This window comes from Fringilla coelebs (assembly GCF_963513975.1).
Source record: "Fringilla coelebs genome assembly, chromosome: 8".
NCBI lineage: Eukaryota > Metazoa > Chordata > Aves > Passeriformes > Fringillidae > Fringilla > Fringilla coelebs.
The window spans coordinates 29,645,824-29,665,857 of record NC_140066.1 but is presented as its reverse complement, the minus strand read 5'-3'; the positions used below and the strand labels follow the sequence as shown (position 1 = coordinate 29,665,857).

The 20,034-nt window shown below is 36.4% G+C and overlaps 1 protein-coding gene across 4 annotated transcripts in view; it reads right to left on the bottom strand.

The window, feature by feature from the left end:
• The window catches only part of ATRNL1 (attractin like 1), a 431,089-nt gene that overhangs the window by 328,923 nt on the left and 82,132 nt on the right, over positions 1-20,034 (bottom strand). For all 4 annotated transcript variants that reach the window (XM_084210857.1, XM_084210858.1, XM_084210859.1 and 1 more), the window contains 5 exons: positions 18,937-19,021; positions 17,157-17,365; positions 14,863-14,981; positions 9,175-9,307; positions 7,708-7,889 (listed from right to left, as the gene is read on the bottom strand). In XM_084210857.1, the coding sequence (XP_084066983.1) occupies positions 7,708-7,889; positions 9,175-9,307; positions 14,863-14,981; positions 17,157-17,365; positions 18,937-19,021 (728 nt within the window). The remainder of the gene's footprint in view (positions 1-7,707; positions 7,890-9,174; positions 9,308-14,862; positions 14,982-17,156; positions 17,366-18,936; positions 19,022-20,034) is intronic.

The window sequence follows — 20,034 nt, the reverse complement described above, 5'->3', positions numbered from 1 at the left end:
CAGAGATATTGATCTGATTGTGATTTAGGTTCACAACTGATTTAATTTACAAGGTAAGTAAAGGTAATTTACAAGGTAAGTAAAACACTATAATATATCTAAAGGGAACCTGCCATTGTTTAAGAGATATGTGGTCTCCACAAGTGAACCAAGAGTTACTGCCATTCTCTATCACTGATCTTTCACCTTTGGTCTCACATTTTCTCTGACCACTCAGACTTAACCCATGGCTGAAAAGAAAATCTTTCAGTACTCTTAATTCTACACATAATCAGAGCATTCCTTCTTTTTTTCCCCTGTCTTGTTGAGCAAATTGAAATATGAAGGATTATTAATTTTGTTTCAAAAATACCACTGGTAAATACCTTTTAAAAGAATCAGTAGGTAGATAGTCAGTATTCCTGACCTCCCTAATATGAACGCCCTATGCTCTCTTCTGCTTCTGTACTCTCAGTTAAGATCTCAACCAAACAAAAAATTGCTTTACCTACTAACACTTGGGGACACAACAATTTCAAATAAACCAGAAAATGACAAAGAAATTTTCCATTCCATAAGACATGTTCTGGGAGACTCTTGAACAGTAACAAGAACATTCAGCAAATTTACCACTGCCCACTTTGTGTCTTACTTCTGCACTTGCTTCCTAACTCCAATGCTACCCCAGGTGACCAATTTCCCAGGTGTCTATGAGGACTCACATGTCCTGGATACCAGAAAGAACATGATGCAAGCAGTAAAAGTGGAACTTGGGCATCTGGAAAATGGTAGATTATACATCTGTTGTCTTATTGCTGTTTAGTTGGCTAGATTCCTGTTTTTCTATGTGGTTGACATGGACCAGAAGAGCTTAGACACCTACACATATATCTACACATGTCCCTGTAGATGCTGAGTGTGCACATCAAGCACATATGAAATAATGTCAAGGGCTTAGGCAGGATAAATTGCTGACAAACACACACATAAACCAACCCTACATGCCTTCTTTGGGATTGAGGGATTCCAGCCAAGAGAATCTTTAACATATTACTGACTGTTTCAATTGCACTGCCAAATAATTTGGCCTCAGCATCAGTATATAAAAAAAAAAACAGGGATCATATTCCAGCTATGGTAAAAAAGTACGTGAGCCAATAATGAAAACCGACAGTGCAGCAGTGATATTTGGAAATAAATTCTTCCATTTGAGTAGGAGACTGTCCTGGAACCCCTTTAATGATGACCAAGTCCCAGGGAGAATCATGAAAGCCAAAGCAACCACAGGAGATAAAAGCAGCATCCCTGAAACAAAAGACTTCCAGCAAAAGCAACACATATCCCAGCCATAATCATTCTTAATAGCTGGACTATCTGGACAGCTTACAGTCATCATGTCAGCAATCTCAAACTCTATATGTACCATCTCTGGCTCTCAGCTAGGACAAACCACCAAAGTACAGGCCCAAATGCTGATGAGCAGGTTATCAAATGCACCCCATGGAAGGTGTGACCTCGCAGGCCCACTCAAGCCATGCTGTTAGGATGCCAAGCACAGATTATCCTAGTAAGGCCTCCCAAATGTTCCAATGATGTGCTTAACATGCATATTCAATTATGTGGCATCAATTCCATCATGTGGTGGGCCACAGGTGAAGACTGCTGGCAACAGCAGAGAGTGTGTGTGGATATCATCAAAGTTTATCATCAAAAATGATTGCTGCTGCACTGCATGGAAGCCAACAGGAAAAATCAAATCACAACAAGAGCATTCAGGAAGTTCCACACGAGATACCTGCAGCTACCAGGGCTCTGTGGCTATCAAATTTCTTAAAATAAAAAAAAAAAAAAAGGCATAAATCTAGTATAAACTATCTCCCAAACTGAGGAAAGGTTTAGTCAGAATAGCCAGGAATCTCAAAGTACTTGAAGCAACCAAGGGACTTCAAATGTGTCAAGTGAAAATGCCAATCCAGTTTCTTCTTCAGGCTTAAGAAATAATGGGGGTTGAGCCTCCTTCACTTGAACTATATGGTTGTTTCATTTAATGCAAAATGAATGTGGAAAACTGATTCCTTTGCTTTGAATATCTTACCAAAGGTGCTTCTGCAGAGGATCAGACGGGAAGGAAATGAGACTGCCAGTTCTCAGGAACCAGAACTTGCTGATGCAAGATTCCAGCTCCCAAGCCTCTTAAAAAATATTTTTTACCAAATCAGATGTGTGAAAAATACAGTGCAAATCAACTCTTACTGGAAGTTCAGGTGATCTTTACTCAACATATAACTGGGAAGAACATTACTCCTCAGAGTTCTGAAGACCTGTTCCTTCTTTCTATATACACATATCTATAAAAACTGCCTTGATATGTAATATAGAATTCATTTTAAAACAACATCAAAGCAACTCAACAAGCTCACACAAGAGCATTCTAGGCAAGTTTAAAAATCAGGTTTCAAAACAAAACACAAAAAAAAATCCCAAAGAAATGCAATACACAGCAGGTGCTCAAATCCATCTTGGGAAAATTTGTAATGAGCCTTACTAACGTTGCAGTGGATAACAAAATCAAATATATATTGTGAAATATTGTATAGCTTTATCCCACTACACTATTTAAAATTTAGAATCACCTCTAGAATATGTTTGTCTTCCCATCCATATCATTCTATCTTTTAGAATCCACAGCCCATGTTAGAAACTTTATATTTGTGCTTCAAATACAGCTAGCCACAGTTTACCTGTTTTACAGAACCTATCTTTTACAACACTGAAAACAAGTTGCCAAAAAACCTTTTAAAATGAGACATCAAATATTTCAGAGTTACTAAATTCTGAGGAAAAATTGCTGGGCAAGGCTTTATTTTCATCTGACAGAGGAACAAAATTGCAATCATACAATGCTTACCAACAGAACAACATTCTGTAACCTCAACTACAGCTATTAAGCTGAACATAAGGCCAACTTTTTGACATAACAGGAATCTATAAAAAACTGATCACTAATAACTTAAAAAATATGCTCTTCTCTTATTCTAAATCAGACAATTTTGTTTTTAAATAATAATTATGGAACCATGTTAGAAAGGAAAATTATGTAACCTTAACTAGAAAGCTGATAGTTCATGTTAAATCCACTGTTTACTCAGAGAATTTAAATCAGATTAAGTTGCTTTGAGATCCAAAGTGAAAGGGATCATTTCTACTGCTGACACATTTTTTCATGTATTACTACTGAATCAGCACTAAACTAATGAGGGCTGAATAATTTGCAGATGAGTGAAGTGAGCAAGACTACCTTTACTGAATAGACAACTACCACTGAGGCTGAAAAATCTCCTGTTTCTTAATTATGCAAATTACTGAGGAAGAATATATCTCTTTCTAAAAATTTATATGCACCTTTACTTAAATTCCTTTTATTGTGAACTTCAAATTGTCCTGAAAAGATAATAATACACTAATGTCTCATTTTCTATTACAGGCACCACAACACCTTATAAACAAAATTCAACAAACTTCTCAGGACTTGTTTGAACTCCTGGATATGTTGCTCCAGGATGAAACATACAATTAAAGTTTGAAAATACAGTGGCCTCTCAGTGCCCATATTTCCACAGCATTCACAATTTTGAGAAATTGCTTGCAGTTAATTTGACTCTTTTCTGTACCATTCTGAACAAAAAACCTACTTCCTGAAAAAGCAGCTCTGTGAAGAGAAACAATGTGTTCTATGCAGGGTTTTCTATTCCTTAACTGCAGCAATTCTGACTATGCCAGATACCAGCACATTCCATGTTTTGTAAATATTTACCCAGTGACTGACACATTTTAAGCAGTAGAAGCAAGATTTATGAGTTTTAAGTGTCTCTGGATCTATTAGACACATATGATGCAACCTGGCATCAATTAATAGTAGGAGTAATGTGTTAGGTGATGAGAACACCTTATTCTCCTACTCTTTTTAAACTTTTCTGCAATTCAATTTGTTAAAAAAAAAAAAAAAACATACAATCTGGCAAACTGAAAAGACCAGAACTTCCCCCATTACCATCTACAGAGATTCTACCTAATATTTCAGTGAGACTTTGGTTTCTTCTTTATAAGGGACAATTTTAGGGGGAAATTTGCATTCTCAGGCATCCAAAGTGAGTTGAGCTCCCCTAATCCTGAATGTAGGAAGACAGTTAAACTATAGGTGAGCTAATGGACAGTCAATGCAACAACTGTAAAATGGAGACAAAGTGCTAAAATAATTTATTAGACTACCAAAACCACAATAGGAAAGTGGGACTGGTAGAAACTGTTCTAAAGGGAGTAATTCAGAAACCAAGAGTAGATGTCAACTTCACCACAATCACACACATTATAAAACCACAGAAACACAAAACCCTCAGAGAATACTTGGAGTTAACAAGGAATAACATTGCTATGCAGAGCTCACTAATTAACTGCAACCTACACTCAAGTGTAATTTATGAAAAAGATGCTTAGCCTTGTGAGCTGTGAGTCAAAGGAAAAGTTGCAAACAGTTTATATAATGAAAGGCTTTGTGTATAACTGTTCTCTTCTTCCTTTGTGCTTACTACACCAAAACTAAATCTTCTCAGAATTTATTGCATGCTAACAAAAAAATTATTATTTTTAGTTAAATCCCACAGTAGCAAGCAAACTCCCAAGAGAGCTAATTGCACTTTTAAATGAATACACAACATTTGAATATTAGCAGGAACAATAAATTAACCTCATATTGCTGCTTAATCTATTTTTCAGAGAAATTCAAATCTTCCCTTTCATAATATTTTGCTTACTAGGCCAATAAAGGCATGTAAGAAAAAAATATTAAGTGTAATTTTTCTTTAGTGTGGGAATCTGCAGCCTATCCATTGCATTTACTTTGGCATTCTTTGACAGAATTTAATTTATTTTTCATGAACAATACAAACTTGACTTTAAACTGCTGGTGATCATTTTAAAATACATTTGCAAATACAACAGTGTTTTGAGTTCATACCACACAGATCTTTGTTTTGTCCCTTTCTTCAGTACCAAATGAACCTTCTCCTTATCCTTTAAAAGGAGGCAACCGATTGATCTCCAGTTTAGTATTGGGATTAGCAGAAATTATTTATACACAATGAGGTCTGGAGGGTATGGTGGCCCCCTTCCTCTAAATCTTCTCAACACATCAATATATTGTTCTAAATATGATAAAGAAATTGTCCTAAATTTCTCCCAGAAGAGGGACTTTGTGTATGAGGAACCACTGTATGAAATCCCATTGTTTCCATTAACAATAAAGAACGTTGAAGTCCTTCCAGGCTGCAGATTTCCTGATACTATTTGACAGTTTGTAAAACACACAACAGCTACCTAAGTTGCTTTCCTTTTCTCAGCATAAGAATACCAAATAACAAGGAGATAAAGTCAGAATCATATTCTTATTTCCAAATGCTGCTCTGACACATTCATTAATCCTGAAAGGTTTTTTTTTGTTTACAGGTGAAACTGCAATCTTTTTTCTTTCCCAGGCTAAAGATTTTAAAGCCTTCAACATTTAACCACCCAAGTCAAACTCTTCTGCAGATAATAGAGATTAAAACCACGGTGTTCACCTTACAGCAGCTCTGACTCCATTTGTGAACTCCCCACCAGCACCTGTTACAGAAAAAAGCCATCTAAAATGAAATCTCACTCTTTAAATCATTATGATTGCAGCTGGAGAGGGAAAGGCAGGCAAAAGAAGATCAAGAAGTTTCAGAGAGCCTCTGTCACACCTGATAATACATTTAGGATGTATCACACTGAGTAAATGCAGCTGGACAGATAGATATGAATGAAAAAAATCTTTTCTAAGTGCCACTGAAAACACCAGGATAATTCATGGCAGAATTTCATTAGAGGTTCTGACAGCTAAATGATTGTTTAATCCAAGATAGATTTTTAAAGCGAATAAATTTGTCTACAATTGCTTAAACTGTATTTGAGGTATCTCAAATTTACATCACCACATTGGCTCAGGATGTACTGCATTTAAATAAAGATATGCTCAGCAGGATGTCACCTTGCAGAAGTTCTACATTCTGAAATATAAGAAAAATCTTGCTTCCAAACACTAAAAAAAGCTATTTCTCACCCACACTTCAAGCCAGTCAGGCAAAATCAGTCATATCAATAGTCTATCACACTTTATTAGATGTGAAGGCATCCTGTGCAGTATTTTAATAGGAATCAGGGGAAAGGAAAGCAAAAAGGAAAAAAGGTGGAAAAATAAATAACCATAGCAATCATGTTGCCAACATCATTCTGTTGTTGTTTTTGTTTCAATTACATTTTCAACATTAACTCATCATAGAGTGGACAGACAAAATGTGTTTCAAAGGCTGCAGTAAGTACAATATCAGAGAAGAACTTCTGACACTGAATGATTTCTCCCCTTCATTAGCAAAAAAATAGAAAAAAAGCGTATTTCTAGTGAAAAATACTTTCTCTGTCCAGTTCCTATATTTACTTGGGAAAAAACCACAAAAACCTCAAGTACATAACCTATGTTTGAATCTGCATTTTGCAGTGGAATGCTAAGAAGGAAAAAATACTACTTTTGTCCCTAACATCTTGCTCTTAGACTCAGAAATAACATAAAGGCAATCCTTGACTGCTATTTCCTTTGAATGATCTCAATTCCTCTGCAGCAAAACAACTTCATAAATCACATACTAATTTGATATACGCTTTAATTATTAACCACAATTATCTTTCATTTTCCTGTAACTTTAAAATCCTAAACTACTTAAAAATTTGAGGATTTTATATGGAAAACGTGCTGCATGTTCTACAAAACTAAATACACACTCCCAAAAATGTCTCTTGCCAAGAACAACTGATTTGCTTGTAAAAATCAGAATCATATTCTGCTAAGACATCCCATCTTGTGTGCTGGGTTTCATATTTCTGAGCATTATTACATTTTATATACTTTAACCAGTGATGTTTAAACACAGCAATAAGCATTTGAATATTTAACTGTCAAAAAATTGAACCTGACCACCCAGGGAGAGATGATTTTTCTTCCCTTCTCTTGTTCCACAGTTCACAAAAGTAATATGGATCACTTTTCTAAGGAATATTCTGGTGGCAGCTTGCTGTATTTGCCAGAGGCATGGAAAAGTTTTCAGCTCTCTCTCTTCCCCCAACATCATTACAGAAAGCTAATTAGCTGCAGCTAATTCCAGTGCTGCTGTGCAGGGAATTGCTATATGTTTTACACACTAGTTCAGCTCCTCTGTGACCCTTTGATCCCACAAACCAGTTACAGAGCAAACTGCCTTTTCTGGAGAAGTTACATCTGTACTGGGGCATGGGGGTTATGCATCCCTATTGCTGGACCCTGCCTTTGCCTTTGTTGAATTTCAGGATTAACTCTATCACAGCTGAAACCAGAACACAAAATCAGTGTTCCAGCCATTCTCTTGAGCAAATACTCTCTTCCACGTAAACAGAAATTTTTAGCATTTAAATGTGGTAAGGGGAAACCTTGGGAGCTGCTGTGTGATTTGTTTTAAATATGAGATTTCCTTAATATCCTACACATGACTTATACCAGTCTTTAGCACCTTTTAGCACATTTCTTTGAAGGCATAAACTTTCCTCTGTTTGGACAAAACTCTAGAAGAGATCTTGCAAAGCCAATTTGTTTCACATAAGCATCAATTAAGTTCCTCAAGTTACCTGAAGTGTATACTTCTGTATTTCATCCAGAACAAATTCCACTTCTTTTGAAGTTGTTAATGAGGCGAGATTGCCACTCAGATTGTAGCAATACAGTTTGGCATTGTCGTAGCTTTCCCGACTGGAATTTATGTGGAGGCAGGCATCTCCAATGTGATTCCATCTTTCTCCACACAGGTGAGCTGGTGCAAAAAGCATACAATTAAAGCTGATTTGGAAAAGATCTTAAAAACCCAAGGGAGTCCGAATTTTGTCTTCCTGAGATCATAAATCTAAATGTATCCCACACTCAATTTCCCTTCTCACATCATGTAAATTCTGAAATATCAAGTATCATCACACAACATACTGTATTTTTATAGAAAGAAGCTTCTAAGAACTTAAATTATTATAAGATATATGTTAAGTTACAGCATAATATTTTTATGCCACTATTTCTTCCCTGTATTCAGAATTGAGCATAAATAAATATTAAGATAAGATTATGTACATAAATAAGTTTTAACAACTGCTTTTATTTAAGTGTTATGTAAATTTCAAAATCTAATAACTGTCCTAGAATGAAGAAATCACAACTTTACACCATCCTTGTTTTATCATACCTTTGCATTTTGTAGTTGCCTAAATACCAATGCAATCCAAATGATAGAAAATTCAGATAACATCTCAGAAAATATTTCTCTTCAACATTTTACAGCCTTACTCAGACTCAGATAACTATTAAAAGATAAGTAAGAGCATATTGCTCTTATTGCTCAAGAGCAATTTTTATAGTCAATCTACAAAGATCACATAAATACAGTTTTGAACTGCAGAGAATAAATTAAGTTTTTTAATGAATCATCTCTGTAAAAAAAAGTATTCATTAACATGTATTCATTCTGGACATAAAGATCAAATGGAAAAGGTTCTGACATCTAACTCCACATATGTAGTTATGAATACAAAATAAATACTATTTCAGAATGTTAACAGTCACCTTCTGAGAATATTTCATATTAGCATTTTAATATTCACTGCTTTCATAGTAGTACCAACATTAGACAAACAAGAAACTAGATCTTGGGCCCTATCTGCACAGGAAAATTGAAGTACAATTGAATATAACTTTTAAGGTAAAACCCCAGCTAGCAAAAGGAACAATGTCAGTGTCCATGGAGCAGTAAAGGCCCCACAATGGCCATTCAGCTCCGCACTCAGCGCTCCCTGCAAGCCAGAGCTCATCTCTGGCACAGTCATTGTGCCTTCACTAATGCCATTATCTGCCCTGACACGATTAAAGGTAGCACTGACACCCCAATCAGGGCTGAAATCACATCTGGGTTCACCTGCCCAGGCACAGACAGGCAAGAGGAGAGAGCACAAATAAAACAAAGCCATGCCTGCTCATGAACAAACACTGTCTGGCAAGGACAGAGGAGGTTTTCCCAGGTTTGAAAGCAGCTGTGAGCAGCAGTGTCCCCTTACCAGGCAGTGCCTGGCACTCCTGCTGCCGCTGGTCCCACTGGCAGTTCAGGTGCAGGGAGCAGCTCTTGCAGCTCGTCAGTTTATTGCAGATCTGCTCATTCCTCACGTGACATTTCGTGTAGTTTTTAACAGACTGTAAAAACAAACAGACAGAGCAGCATCTCAAGCAGACATCTATTAAAAGAACAGAAATCAAAATGAAAATATAGGGCAGGAAGATCCCTCCCAGAAAGTCATGGCCACCTAAAAGCTAGGCTGAATTTCAGCTCTTTATCTACAATCCTTGACCAGATGCAGAATACAACACTGGAACACAAATCACTCCACTTGTTCTACACAACTATGAGTGTCAAATTGAAGAGGCCAATTCCCTGTACAGAGAGCAGGCAGAGCTTAAAAAACTAAACTAAATATTTATTTCTTAGATAGTTTAGGGTTATACTTTCACTAAATTATTTCATCCTATTCAGGTTAAAGCAAGAAAAATAGTCAAACAGAACATAAGAAATGGCACAAGGTGAAAAATGATTACATATAACTGACTGAAGGTGAAAGAATATGCTCCACACACAATATAAAACCAGGGATAACTTTATTCCTTTGGTACCTTAGCATAGAAGGAAAGCAGTAAACACTGAAAGAATTATTACCTGGGGGCTTTTATTGGATTTGGTCAGTGTTTGGTTTCTTTCCTGAAAACTGAGAACTTCCAAGTTAGACATTTTGAATACAAATCTTTCTTCCCTCTGCATAGTACTTTTAATTAAGACATTGTATTGGTACCGTATTTAATGAACTGCCCTAAATCCTCCGCCAATTCATCAGCTCACCTATAAGGCTCTCTCTACCAACTTAATTTCAAGGTAATAATTAAAAGTAAGTCCTAATGCAAGACAGCTTTATACTCACAGAACAGTTGAGATTGGAAGGGACCTCTGGGAGTCCCTCTTGTCAAACCTTAACAAGTCTTGTCTCTCTTAAACAACAAAAGATTAAAATAATACATGGCAGCTATAATGGATTACACTTGGATAGCAAATGCATGATTTATTTAAAATGTTGGCTACTTTCCTTTCTATTAGTCTCTAGGACTATGATTAAACAACTTATAAAGGAACAGCATGACAATAAGTTACACAGTGGTTGGTACTGGAATATGGCAGTGATAGGGCAGGGGGGAGAAAAGCTGTCTCCTTTTATTTCTGTTTTTTTTAAGTCCTGAAATAATGAATTTGTGAAAGTGAATTCTCAATCTCACACAGAACCAGCTTCATTCCAGCTGAACAACACTGCTGTTGAGGCATTTTATTTTATTTTTTGCCTTTAATGGACCAGATGCCTACCAGTAAGTTTGTTTTCGGAGGTCCTGACTCCTTTCTGCTCTATAGGAAAGGCTACTGTGAAGCAAAAAGAACCAGAGAAGCAGGTCTAGGTGCAGGCATCTGCATCACAACATGAAACAGAGCCAAAGGCAATGCCAGCAAGTAACTGACTTGTTACTATCTAGGCCAAAAATGCACACAACAATAAAGCACCAAAAAAAAAATCTTTGATACAAACCCACATTTAGTTTCCCTCAGTCATGAAACATACTCACAAAACATCCTGAAAGATGCTTTAAAGTGAATTTTAGAGCACAAGTAACCACCATCTGCTCATTTACAACAGCTCAGCTAATACTCACTTTTAACATTTCATTTTGACATACCCTTAAGCATTCAGATTTCTTTTTTAAATTATATACTCTTCAGTGGTATTACATACAGATTACAATTTTCCACCTAAGCTATTTGTTCTATTACTTTCTAATCATGAAGCTTGTTGTGCGCTGGTTATTTAATGTTTAAAATAAAATTCAAAGTACTAGTGACTGTTCTATAATAATATTCTTTCTTGTATTCCCTTATTCCCAGCATTTATTTCCCTTAAATCCAATTTAAACACCGCTTGCCTGAAAATCTCATTAGTTCAATGTAGATGTGAATTCAATAGGTAATTCATATTAACACAATATTAAGGTTATAACTTAAACTACCAAACCCAATGAAATTCAGAAAGATGACAGTCCATCTGTTACAGAACTTCTATATTGCTGTAGGATATTTATAATGTTTACACACCAAAGCATGAGTAAATCATGTTATGTATAAAGCCTCCCTCATGTCTGATTTACTTAGAGTTTTTAAATACTGATCCTGATATGGTGGTATACAGACAGACTTATGAACGGCAGTGATTTTCTGAATATTTACTGGAGAATGAAAATACTACAGTAGTTTATCTTAGAATTTCAGAAATCACTATTGAATTATGTACCTCTCTCCTCCTCCTGGATTTTTTCCGGTTAACAGTATAACCTTGTCTAGTTTGCCTAGTGTAAATGTAAATTATTAATTTGTAGACTCACTATTATTTCCCTGAAGCTACTCCCAAAACTTGTTATTGGGTACTTCTTACTCATAAATTTTCTTTGTTTCCTCCAAGTCAAATTTGATTCTATTCATATTTCTTTCTACTACTTTATATATTTCCTCTTGACTATTCATTGAATTCCTCAAATGTAGGCAGATTGCCATGATTACTATTATTGGTATTGTGTATCATCCAAGGACTCCCAGTGTGAAAGAAGGAGCTTTCTGGAAGCAATGCAAACACTATAAAAAACAGGGATTCTTGTCTTCAAGGCATTGTGTAAAAATATTTAACAATGTAGGACTATAGGTCTCTTTGAAGCCTCCTCTAGTATCCCATTTCCTTGGCAAAATGCTCTTTATCATTCACTTCATGGATTTGACAATGTTGTTTTACGTTGCCACACTCAGATAAAGAACTCTTAAATCACACACCATTCTAGGCTGTGTTTAGGTAACTGTCACCAATTGAGGCTTTATTGTATTGCACGTGTCCCCACATGAACCAACACACAAGAAATTCAGTCAAAGAGGAAACATGCCCCCCTTGGAGCTTCTGAAGGCAATGACATTTTCAAAAACGTAATATTGGGTGGAGGAGAAATAAAATAAGTCAGCCATGCCTCAACATACTAAGGCTCTCTTTAAGGCTACTTAATCAATTCTTTTTTTCTCTTCAGAAATTAAACAAAATTGATAAAGTAAATTTTTTTTACTCTGAAATTCAATCTCTCTCTGGTCTTCCTCAGTAAAGAAAACTGCATTTTATTGCAATCAGTCAGCCCTCTCCAGAAATTTAGCATTTTATTTGGTAAAGTACAAGAAGATTTTGCCTTCATGGAGGAGCTTACTCCTCCATGGCACTACTTCATGAAAAATAACATCTTGTAAAGGAGCAGCAATCTAAAATGAAATTAATCTCTCCCACAAAGCCTTTTCTTTTTTTTTCCTCCTTTTTTTTGGTAAAGACTTGTTTCCATTATAAAATATAGTCAATTTTCTGCACAACATCATCAGCAGCAAGGGAGTATTATTTTCATAGGATGCAAGATAAAGTATTTTATGTGCAGACATAGAGGATGAATACAGTTTCATAAACATACTAAGCAGATCCAGATCAACCAGGCATTGCAAGCTTCTGCTTGCAATGACATCAGACATGAGTGTGATACACATGACCTAAATGATCTATATCTTGATGGTACATGAGGATCATCAAGGTGTAGATCATTTCGATCATGTGTATCACACTCATATCTGATGTCATTGCAAGGAGGGGAATACAGTGTCCTGTTAATGTACTGGCTCACATCAGAGGGTGAGCACAGGCAGGTGAGTGTGCATCATCAACACATCAGCACTACTCATGAAGTCCATCTGTCCAATTAGAGTTACTTCAGGGAAATGTTCATATTTTACAGGCCTTCCAACCAGCAGAGTAGCCACATTTTGCAGTATCTGCTTTGCATCTATCTGTGACCATAAGGCCAATGCCAAACTGGTTGATGACACATCTTTAGTAAACTGGCCAGTTTCCTTGAGGCAGCAGCAGCAGATTATAAAACATTATTGTTATTCTCATCTGTAGTTCTATGATCTCAATCATAAATCAAGGCCTTCGTACAGCAAAGGCTCCTTGTGATGTTCCTAAGTCTACAGCTTGTTATCCCATATCACCATCCCAGTGCTGTCACAACATTTTTGTTTGTGGGCCTAGCCCAGAAGTAGCAGTCTATGAAAATGGATAATCAGCCTGATCCATTCTGGTTTTCCACATGGTGCCATTCTGTTGATGCTATTTTAGTGGGTTTTATCAAAGCTGCAAAATTCTGTTTCCATCATCTCACAGCCAATAGACTAATTTTACAACAGCCACCTCCCATTTATGAAAGCACCTCTTTTCACAAATCATTTTGATGAATTTTTGCTACCCCATTCTTCAGTAACTACACTAACAGCCTTTGCTATCCACTTCAAACCCTAAATAAAAGACAGGAAATTATACAGAGCAGACTGGAGCATCGTTTGCTAATTAAGCTGACAATCTTAGTCATGAAAGGTTGTCAAAGAAGGACACTGAACCGAGAAGTTTGTGCTAAAATACCTAGTGCTCCACATTTATTAGGGATCATCTATTAGGAATGAAGATGGTCTGCTCCTTAGCAACTATTCCTTGTTTAAGAGCTGAAAACCAGGGTTGGAAAATTAGCACCTAATGGAGAACAATGTGTCAGGAAAAGAAGGGCCCTTGAAGATCACAAAGGAAGCTAACCATTAGTGCCTGGAATGTGAAATCCCTCTGACAGACTTATAACATGACTACTGATGAATTTGTGTCTGCATTGGTTTTATTAGCAGTGACTAGCTACAAATGCCAGTGATTAGAGCTGGCTGTGCTCACTCTGAACAGGCAAGATTTGAGTCACAATCAATCCAACTCACACCTTAATTTGTCTGGAGAACAAGATTGATTTGCATCAGGTTCAAGCCAGAGAGCAAGATACTTTTATTAATGAAAGTGTGTCAAGAAAGGATTTTGAACTCAAGTACTGCCAGGTGTCTGTGGATAGCTGAAGAGTGTAAGGAGGCAAAATTTAGAATGCTAAAACACTATCATAAGCTTGACAAAAATCAAATGAACAAGGAAGAGATGCACCAGCTGGTGAACAACAACAAAGTATAAAACATGGCACTAGGCAATATTAAAAAGAGAAAACTATAAACTTGCTTGAATCTATGTGATCTGATGGCTTGCAGTTAAAAAGATCAGAACCAAATTATCACAAGCCAGTGGACCTCATGGTTACAGAAGGTCATATTCCTTTAATGAGATGACAAGTGACTCCATGGCAAAGAAAACCATTTCTATGATGATCAATGATCAGAAGACCATGACTAATGAGACTGGTCTGATTGTGTTTGAAAGGGAAAAAACCAAACAGCACCCTTGATGGGATTTCATGGTTTCTGCCTGTCTACTGTACACCACATATTCACAAAATCCAAGTTAATAATGACTCTGACTTTTCAAATGCCATTAATTAGGGAATAAAAGTACTTGTCTTCAGAAATATATAGTAGGCAACACACCCCTGAAGAATACTTGTTTTACCCTGAAATAGATTTTTTTGCTGCAGTCCAACTCTGCCTTGCGCAACCCTTTTAGTTCAAGAGCCTGGAAAACAAGTTTGTTTGTGCTGAAAAGAAGCAACTACTGATCTACTAGACCTAGGAAAGAAGAAGTACTGCTAACATGCTCAGATTTGTGAGGACTCACCATGCTGCAGTTGCTGTTTGCTGAAATGCACTTCTTGTCATCGCACCACTGGCAGCCATTGGTGTTGGCGGTGCAGCTGGCGCAATCCGCGTACCGGTAACATCTGTCGTCTGCAGCAGCTGCCACACAAACCAAACAGAGAAAAGGAGAATAACACCACCTTTCTGACACTTCCTCAGAGCTTTTTCTTTTACAGCCTTCATTTGAACTCTAGCCATTCATAAAGGTTTACGTTACTGTAGGAAATTAATTCTATTCAGTTAATAGGATTTACTCCTTTAAAAATTCCATCAGCAACAACTTTATTAGAAGGTTCCTAAGTCTCGTGTCAACTAACAGAATATTCACTGATTTACAGCATGAAAGCTCTCTTAGCACAATGCCAAGATTAAGAGTAAGAAAAACTTTTTTCAAGTATTTTTCCATCATCTTTTTTTCATTTTCTTCAAACGTAGGATTCTATAAAAATATTAGATGGCTATGCAAGAAGACGAGATAAAAGTAGTAAATAAAACAATCTAAGGCAGATATGAGCAACACATGGACATTTTAAATCTTTGTAAATTAATTTATAAACCTAATAAAAATTGGTAAGTTAATGCTCTGTCCTTTAGCTACAAAAAGTATTTGAAAAAGAGTTAATGTTAAATTCTTAATAATGGGACTTGGACTAAAGTTTAGGTTATGTAAAATCATTTAGGACACAAATTATTACTTCTGTTTAAAGGAGGCAAGTGTTAAAAAACACCATGATGCAAAATAGGAGAATTTGTATCATCTCCTATGCTGATTAAAGTGTTTAATTCCTGTTTGGTTTGGCTCCTTTAGTTTCAGGTGTATACAAGCTTAAAAGATTCTCTTGTCAGAAAAGTCTTGTCATCCAAGAATCGATCTTTTGAAAACCACTAAAATTTCTGCTTATCCTTTAATATTGACCATCAGCAGTTTCTCAGATGATACTCTCAACCAGGTAACAACTGAGCCAAGTAATGTAAAAGAATATAAGAAAAATTGGCTTTTGGCAAAAAATTACCACCTTAAACTGTAACAATTTGACAGCAATGAAATAGTGCTGTTCACACAACTTCTTCAGAACTGTAATTATACAGATCTCATCTCTTCCAAGTTGAGTTGTACTTTACTTCCACTGCAGCACCTGGACTTGAGAAACCGCTCTAACTTTTTAATTTTCCTTCAGCCTGTCTGTGCTTTTTTCTGTTTGGCTTTTATAAACACCTATGATCAGCTTTTTATAAAATCCACTTTTATCTGTATTACTTTTGAATATAATGCCAAAAGGTTTTTTTCTTTTTCTATATAGACGAAACTTTCTAGACTGTAGAGCTCTAAAAGTTCTGACACTGTACAAAAGCCATTTTCCAGAAAACTGTACCTGGATAATGCTTTTGTTACATCACATACCTTTTTTTTCCCAGAGTTTGAGACTTTATAGCCAGTCTAGAAACAAGTACGAGCTATCAGAAAAATAAAATGTCTTGAAGTGTTGATTAATAGCAGTGCTAGTAACTTTTCAACAAACATTAAACACAGACTGGCAGTTTAATTGTATGGCAGTTTGTACGCATAGCACACAGCCAAAGTCTGGGAAGCAATTTTATACTGTACTGAAAGGAAAGATGCACAGAAAAAATAGTAGGTGCATGTAGCAGGGATAAATATTCTGTTCATGTGACATATAAGAACAACACTTTCACAAGCAATTTATTTGTGACAAGCCAAAATGCTTAGGAATAGGTTGGAACAGTTATTCATAACAGTAAATTGCTGTTTCAAACAATACAGCCATCACAATGCCACAGAGAAATTCATATGACAAACTTGAACTCATCTGACACACTGCAAAGGGCTTGTTTGCCTCAGGTTTTTTTCCAGCTGTGCCTGCACTATATTCTTCTGTACAAATGCTTCTGTTTCATAGGTAATCTGCTTGAAGCAGTGATGCTTTCCTCTCTTACTGGCACACACAGGTATGGGAGTGCCATACGCCCATAACACCCGGTATCATTTGCAGCGCCCATTTGTGCTCTCACTGTTCTGCTCTGCCTTAGCACCTTAAACTTGTGCTCTTTTGCATCTACTTCTCTGCATGTAAAATACAAAAGGATTCCATAACTGAATGGTTTTGGTTTTTTTTAATAGCTCTCTTGCACTGGGTATTCTCACAGGGGAACACTCTTAACATTCCAGTCACCACTTCCACGTATTTACTTCTTTGAGGGCTGCCAACCCCCATCTCCTACACTGCATTACAAACCTGACTAGAATTCACTTACCTGTTTTCTTGGGACATTTTGCTCTAAGGATATTATTAGCATGTCCAGATTCCCAAGATTCACAATGTTTCTTGTTCCACAGACACCTTATTCCCGGACGAGCATTTTTGCACAGCTCTTCATCTCTGAATGCTTCACAGTTGGGAGGCTTGTACACAAGGATGTCATTCAATAGAACACTTGAAAAGCCCCCAAATATATACATGGACCTATTGGGTAAAAGCAAGGAAATTTAACTGTTATTGTAGACACATTTTCTTGATTTCTTATTTGTCTTGATGCACAACTAAAAACCCACATATTATCATTAAAAACATCTTGCTCTTTCTCTAATAAAGACTCTATCAGTGATTCTTTTATTGATTTTCTTTTCAATTTATTTCTCCATGGAAGTTGAGAGTAACAAAAAAAATTGCTGAAAGTTCCTTGTGCTGCATGTATTATGGAGTGGTATATCCAAACATCTGGAAAAAAGAATGAAGAGCTTTGGAAGAATTCACTCATTTTTGCAGTTAGATATTGAGAACAGAGCATGGAATACTGGCCTGCTGAAAACAAGAACATTCTTTTCAAGACAGGCAGCTACAATTGGCAAGATGGATATTTGCTTTTTGTAACATTTGGTAACATTCCTGGTGCAGCAGCTGCTGACACAGGAACCAAAAGACTAAACATGGGTACTCACCCTTCTCATTAAAACTAAGAACTGTCTCAGGTAAAAGATAGTAATAGAAAGCCTCTATATCTGTTGTATGATATACTCCCAAAACAGGATTATTCACAGAAATCTGGAGAGTGTCTTGTATTGCACTGTTTTGGTACCAAAAACCCTTACAAAAATACCACTATGTTCTTAAAAAAAGACATTTTTAATGTCATTAATAGAAAGTGACAGTTCTCAAAGTATCAGACATGGCTTAGATGGCATAAAACACAAAAATCATAATGAAAAACTATCAGTTGCTGAATTCATTAATTCCAAGTAATTTTATGTTAATAAATAAATCTGTTCATTGATTAATGTCAAGTGCTCTGTGTACATACTTACAATTTAGTGCTATTTTTGTTAAAAGCAGTAAAGTATTAACTCATTTCTGACCTATACAGGATCCTTTTATAGAGGATCCATAAGTTGCCCACAAATACTTCAGTACTGACTTTATTAGTGTGATGAATAATGTAGCAGGGGTACAATGATCTATAGTACTGCAACGTCAGATACTAGGCCAGTTGACAACCAGTGAAACAAAAACTGAGATAAGTTAAGAATGCACATTTCTTTAAACCTAACTATTGTTTTATATAGCTTTTCCAACTTAATATCGTCTAGTTGCTGGCAGGCTTTTCCTCCTTCAGGTGGTAGAGATGATAACTGTACCAGTATCATCAAAATCTTCCCTTTTTCCCAGCAAATTTTAGTTACACTGTTATTTTATGATTGCAGAAGAATGAAGAATTATAGTATACTGCAAAGAGAAAAAGATTTCTCCCATCACACCTAAGTGATTAGTATAGTTGGTACCAAATATGAAATTCAGTGTAGCCCTCAATGCTGAGAAAACACCTCAGTACCCTGGAACATTCAGCTAAAATGTCACTGAACAGATCCCCAGCAGACTGGGGATTAGCTGTACTGATTACCTGATGAGCACTATTTTCTTTCCCTTTCAGTAAATTACATCAGTTCTGTTATTGAACCATACTTCACTTAAGTGTGATTTCTGCCACAGGTTTTTCCTTCAGAAAATGGCAAGGAAAATTTAAGAGACATTTCATTTACCCATTACTGACAACAGCAGTGTGACCAAATCTGTTGACATCTCGATGCAGATTAGGTTTTGGTAAAATCTTCCATTCATCACAAGCTGAAAGACAAAACACCAAGCATATATCAAATAATTTGAAAAGTTTTCAGCAGAATACATGTGAAGTATATTTTAACCACTCAAGGATAAATCAACTCAACTCCTTTTAGATGCATTTGTGAGTAGACGCTTCAAGAACCTGTCAGCAACACTGATCTATCCTAACATTCATCAAGACCACAGGACATTCAGAGAAGAGTCACTTTATTACACATACAGTTGTCTGCCTTCAGAGCCAGTTTCAACACCCACAGGAACAAGCCCTGGCCACTGTTGCTATCAAGGATCAGTCATATTGTTCTCACATTTACACACTCTCAAATTAGCTTGCTTCAATTTATAAGTATTTCATGGAATAACTATGACAGTGAACTCAATTCTTTTCTTAAGTGTTTTAAGATAAACTATCACTCCTCCAGATGTGCAACCCATCTCATTATTGTCTTACTTTTGGTATCTTGATTTAAGTATGCTACTAATTACTTTCAACATACTTGAGAGGAATGCTGAATCAGGATCTCCATGTCAAATTCATTATTCAAGGACATTTCTTTTGGAACTGCAGTACACAAATGAGGGTTCAGTGTGGTTTATTTTTTCTTTCCTGACTAGAGTTTTAGCTCTTTAGAATAATTACTCCTTTCTTCATTATTTCCTACTTAAACTTTACTGACTTCATATATTCAAATCCCCAGTAATTGCAATAGGGAGCACCAACAGATTGAAACTTCAAGGAGAGTACAGGGGCTTTGCACCTTAATTTGGGTAGAGGCATCTCTCAGTAGTCAGATCATAACACCTCACTCCTCTGCTTAAGAAAGCAGAAATAGATAAATCCAGGAAGAACAAACTGTCTTCCAAGCTGGTCTCATTCCCACTGTCAGAACAGCTCAACTCTGCCAGCGCTGCTGTTCTAGCACTTCTAATGTAGAAAATCATTCACAGCAGAAAATTATTGACGGCAGCACCTTGTGCAGTCAGCATCCTGCTAGCAAAGCACACTGGAACACCCT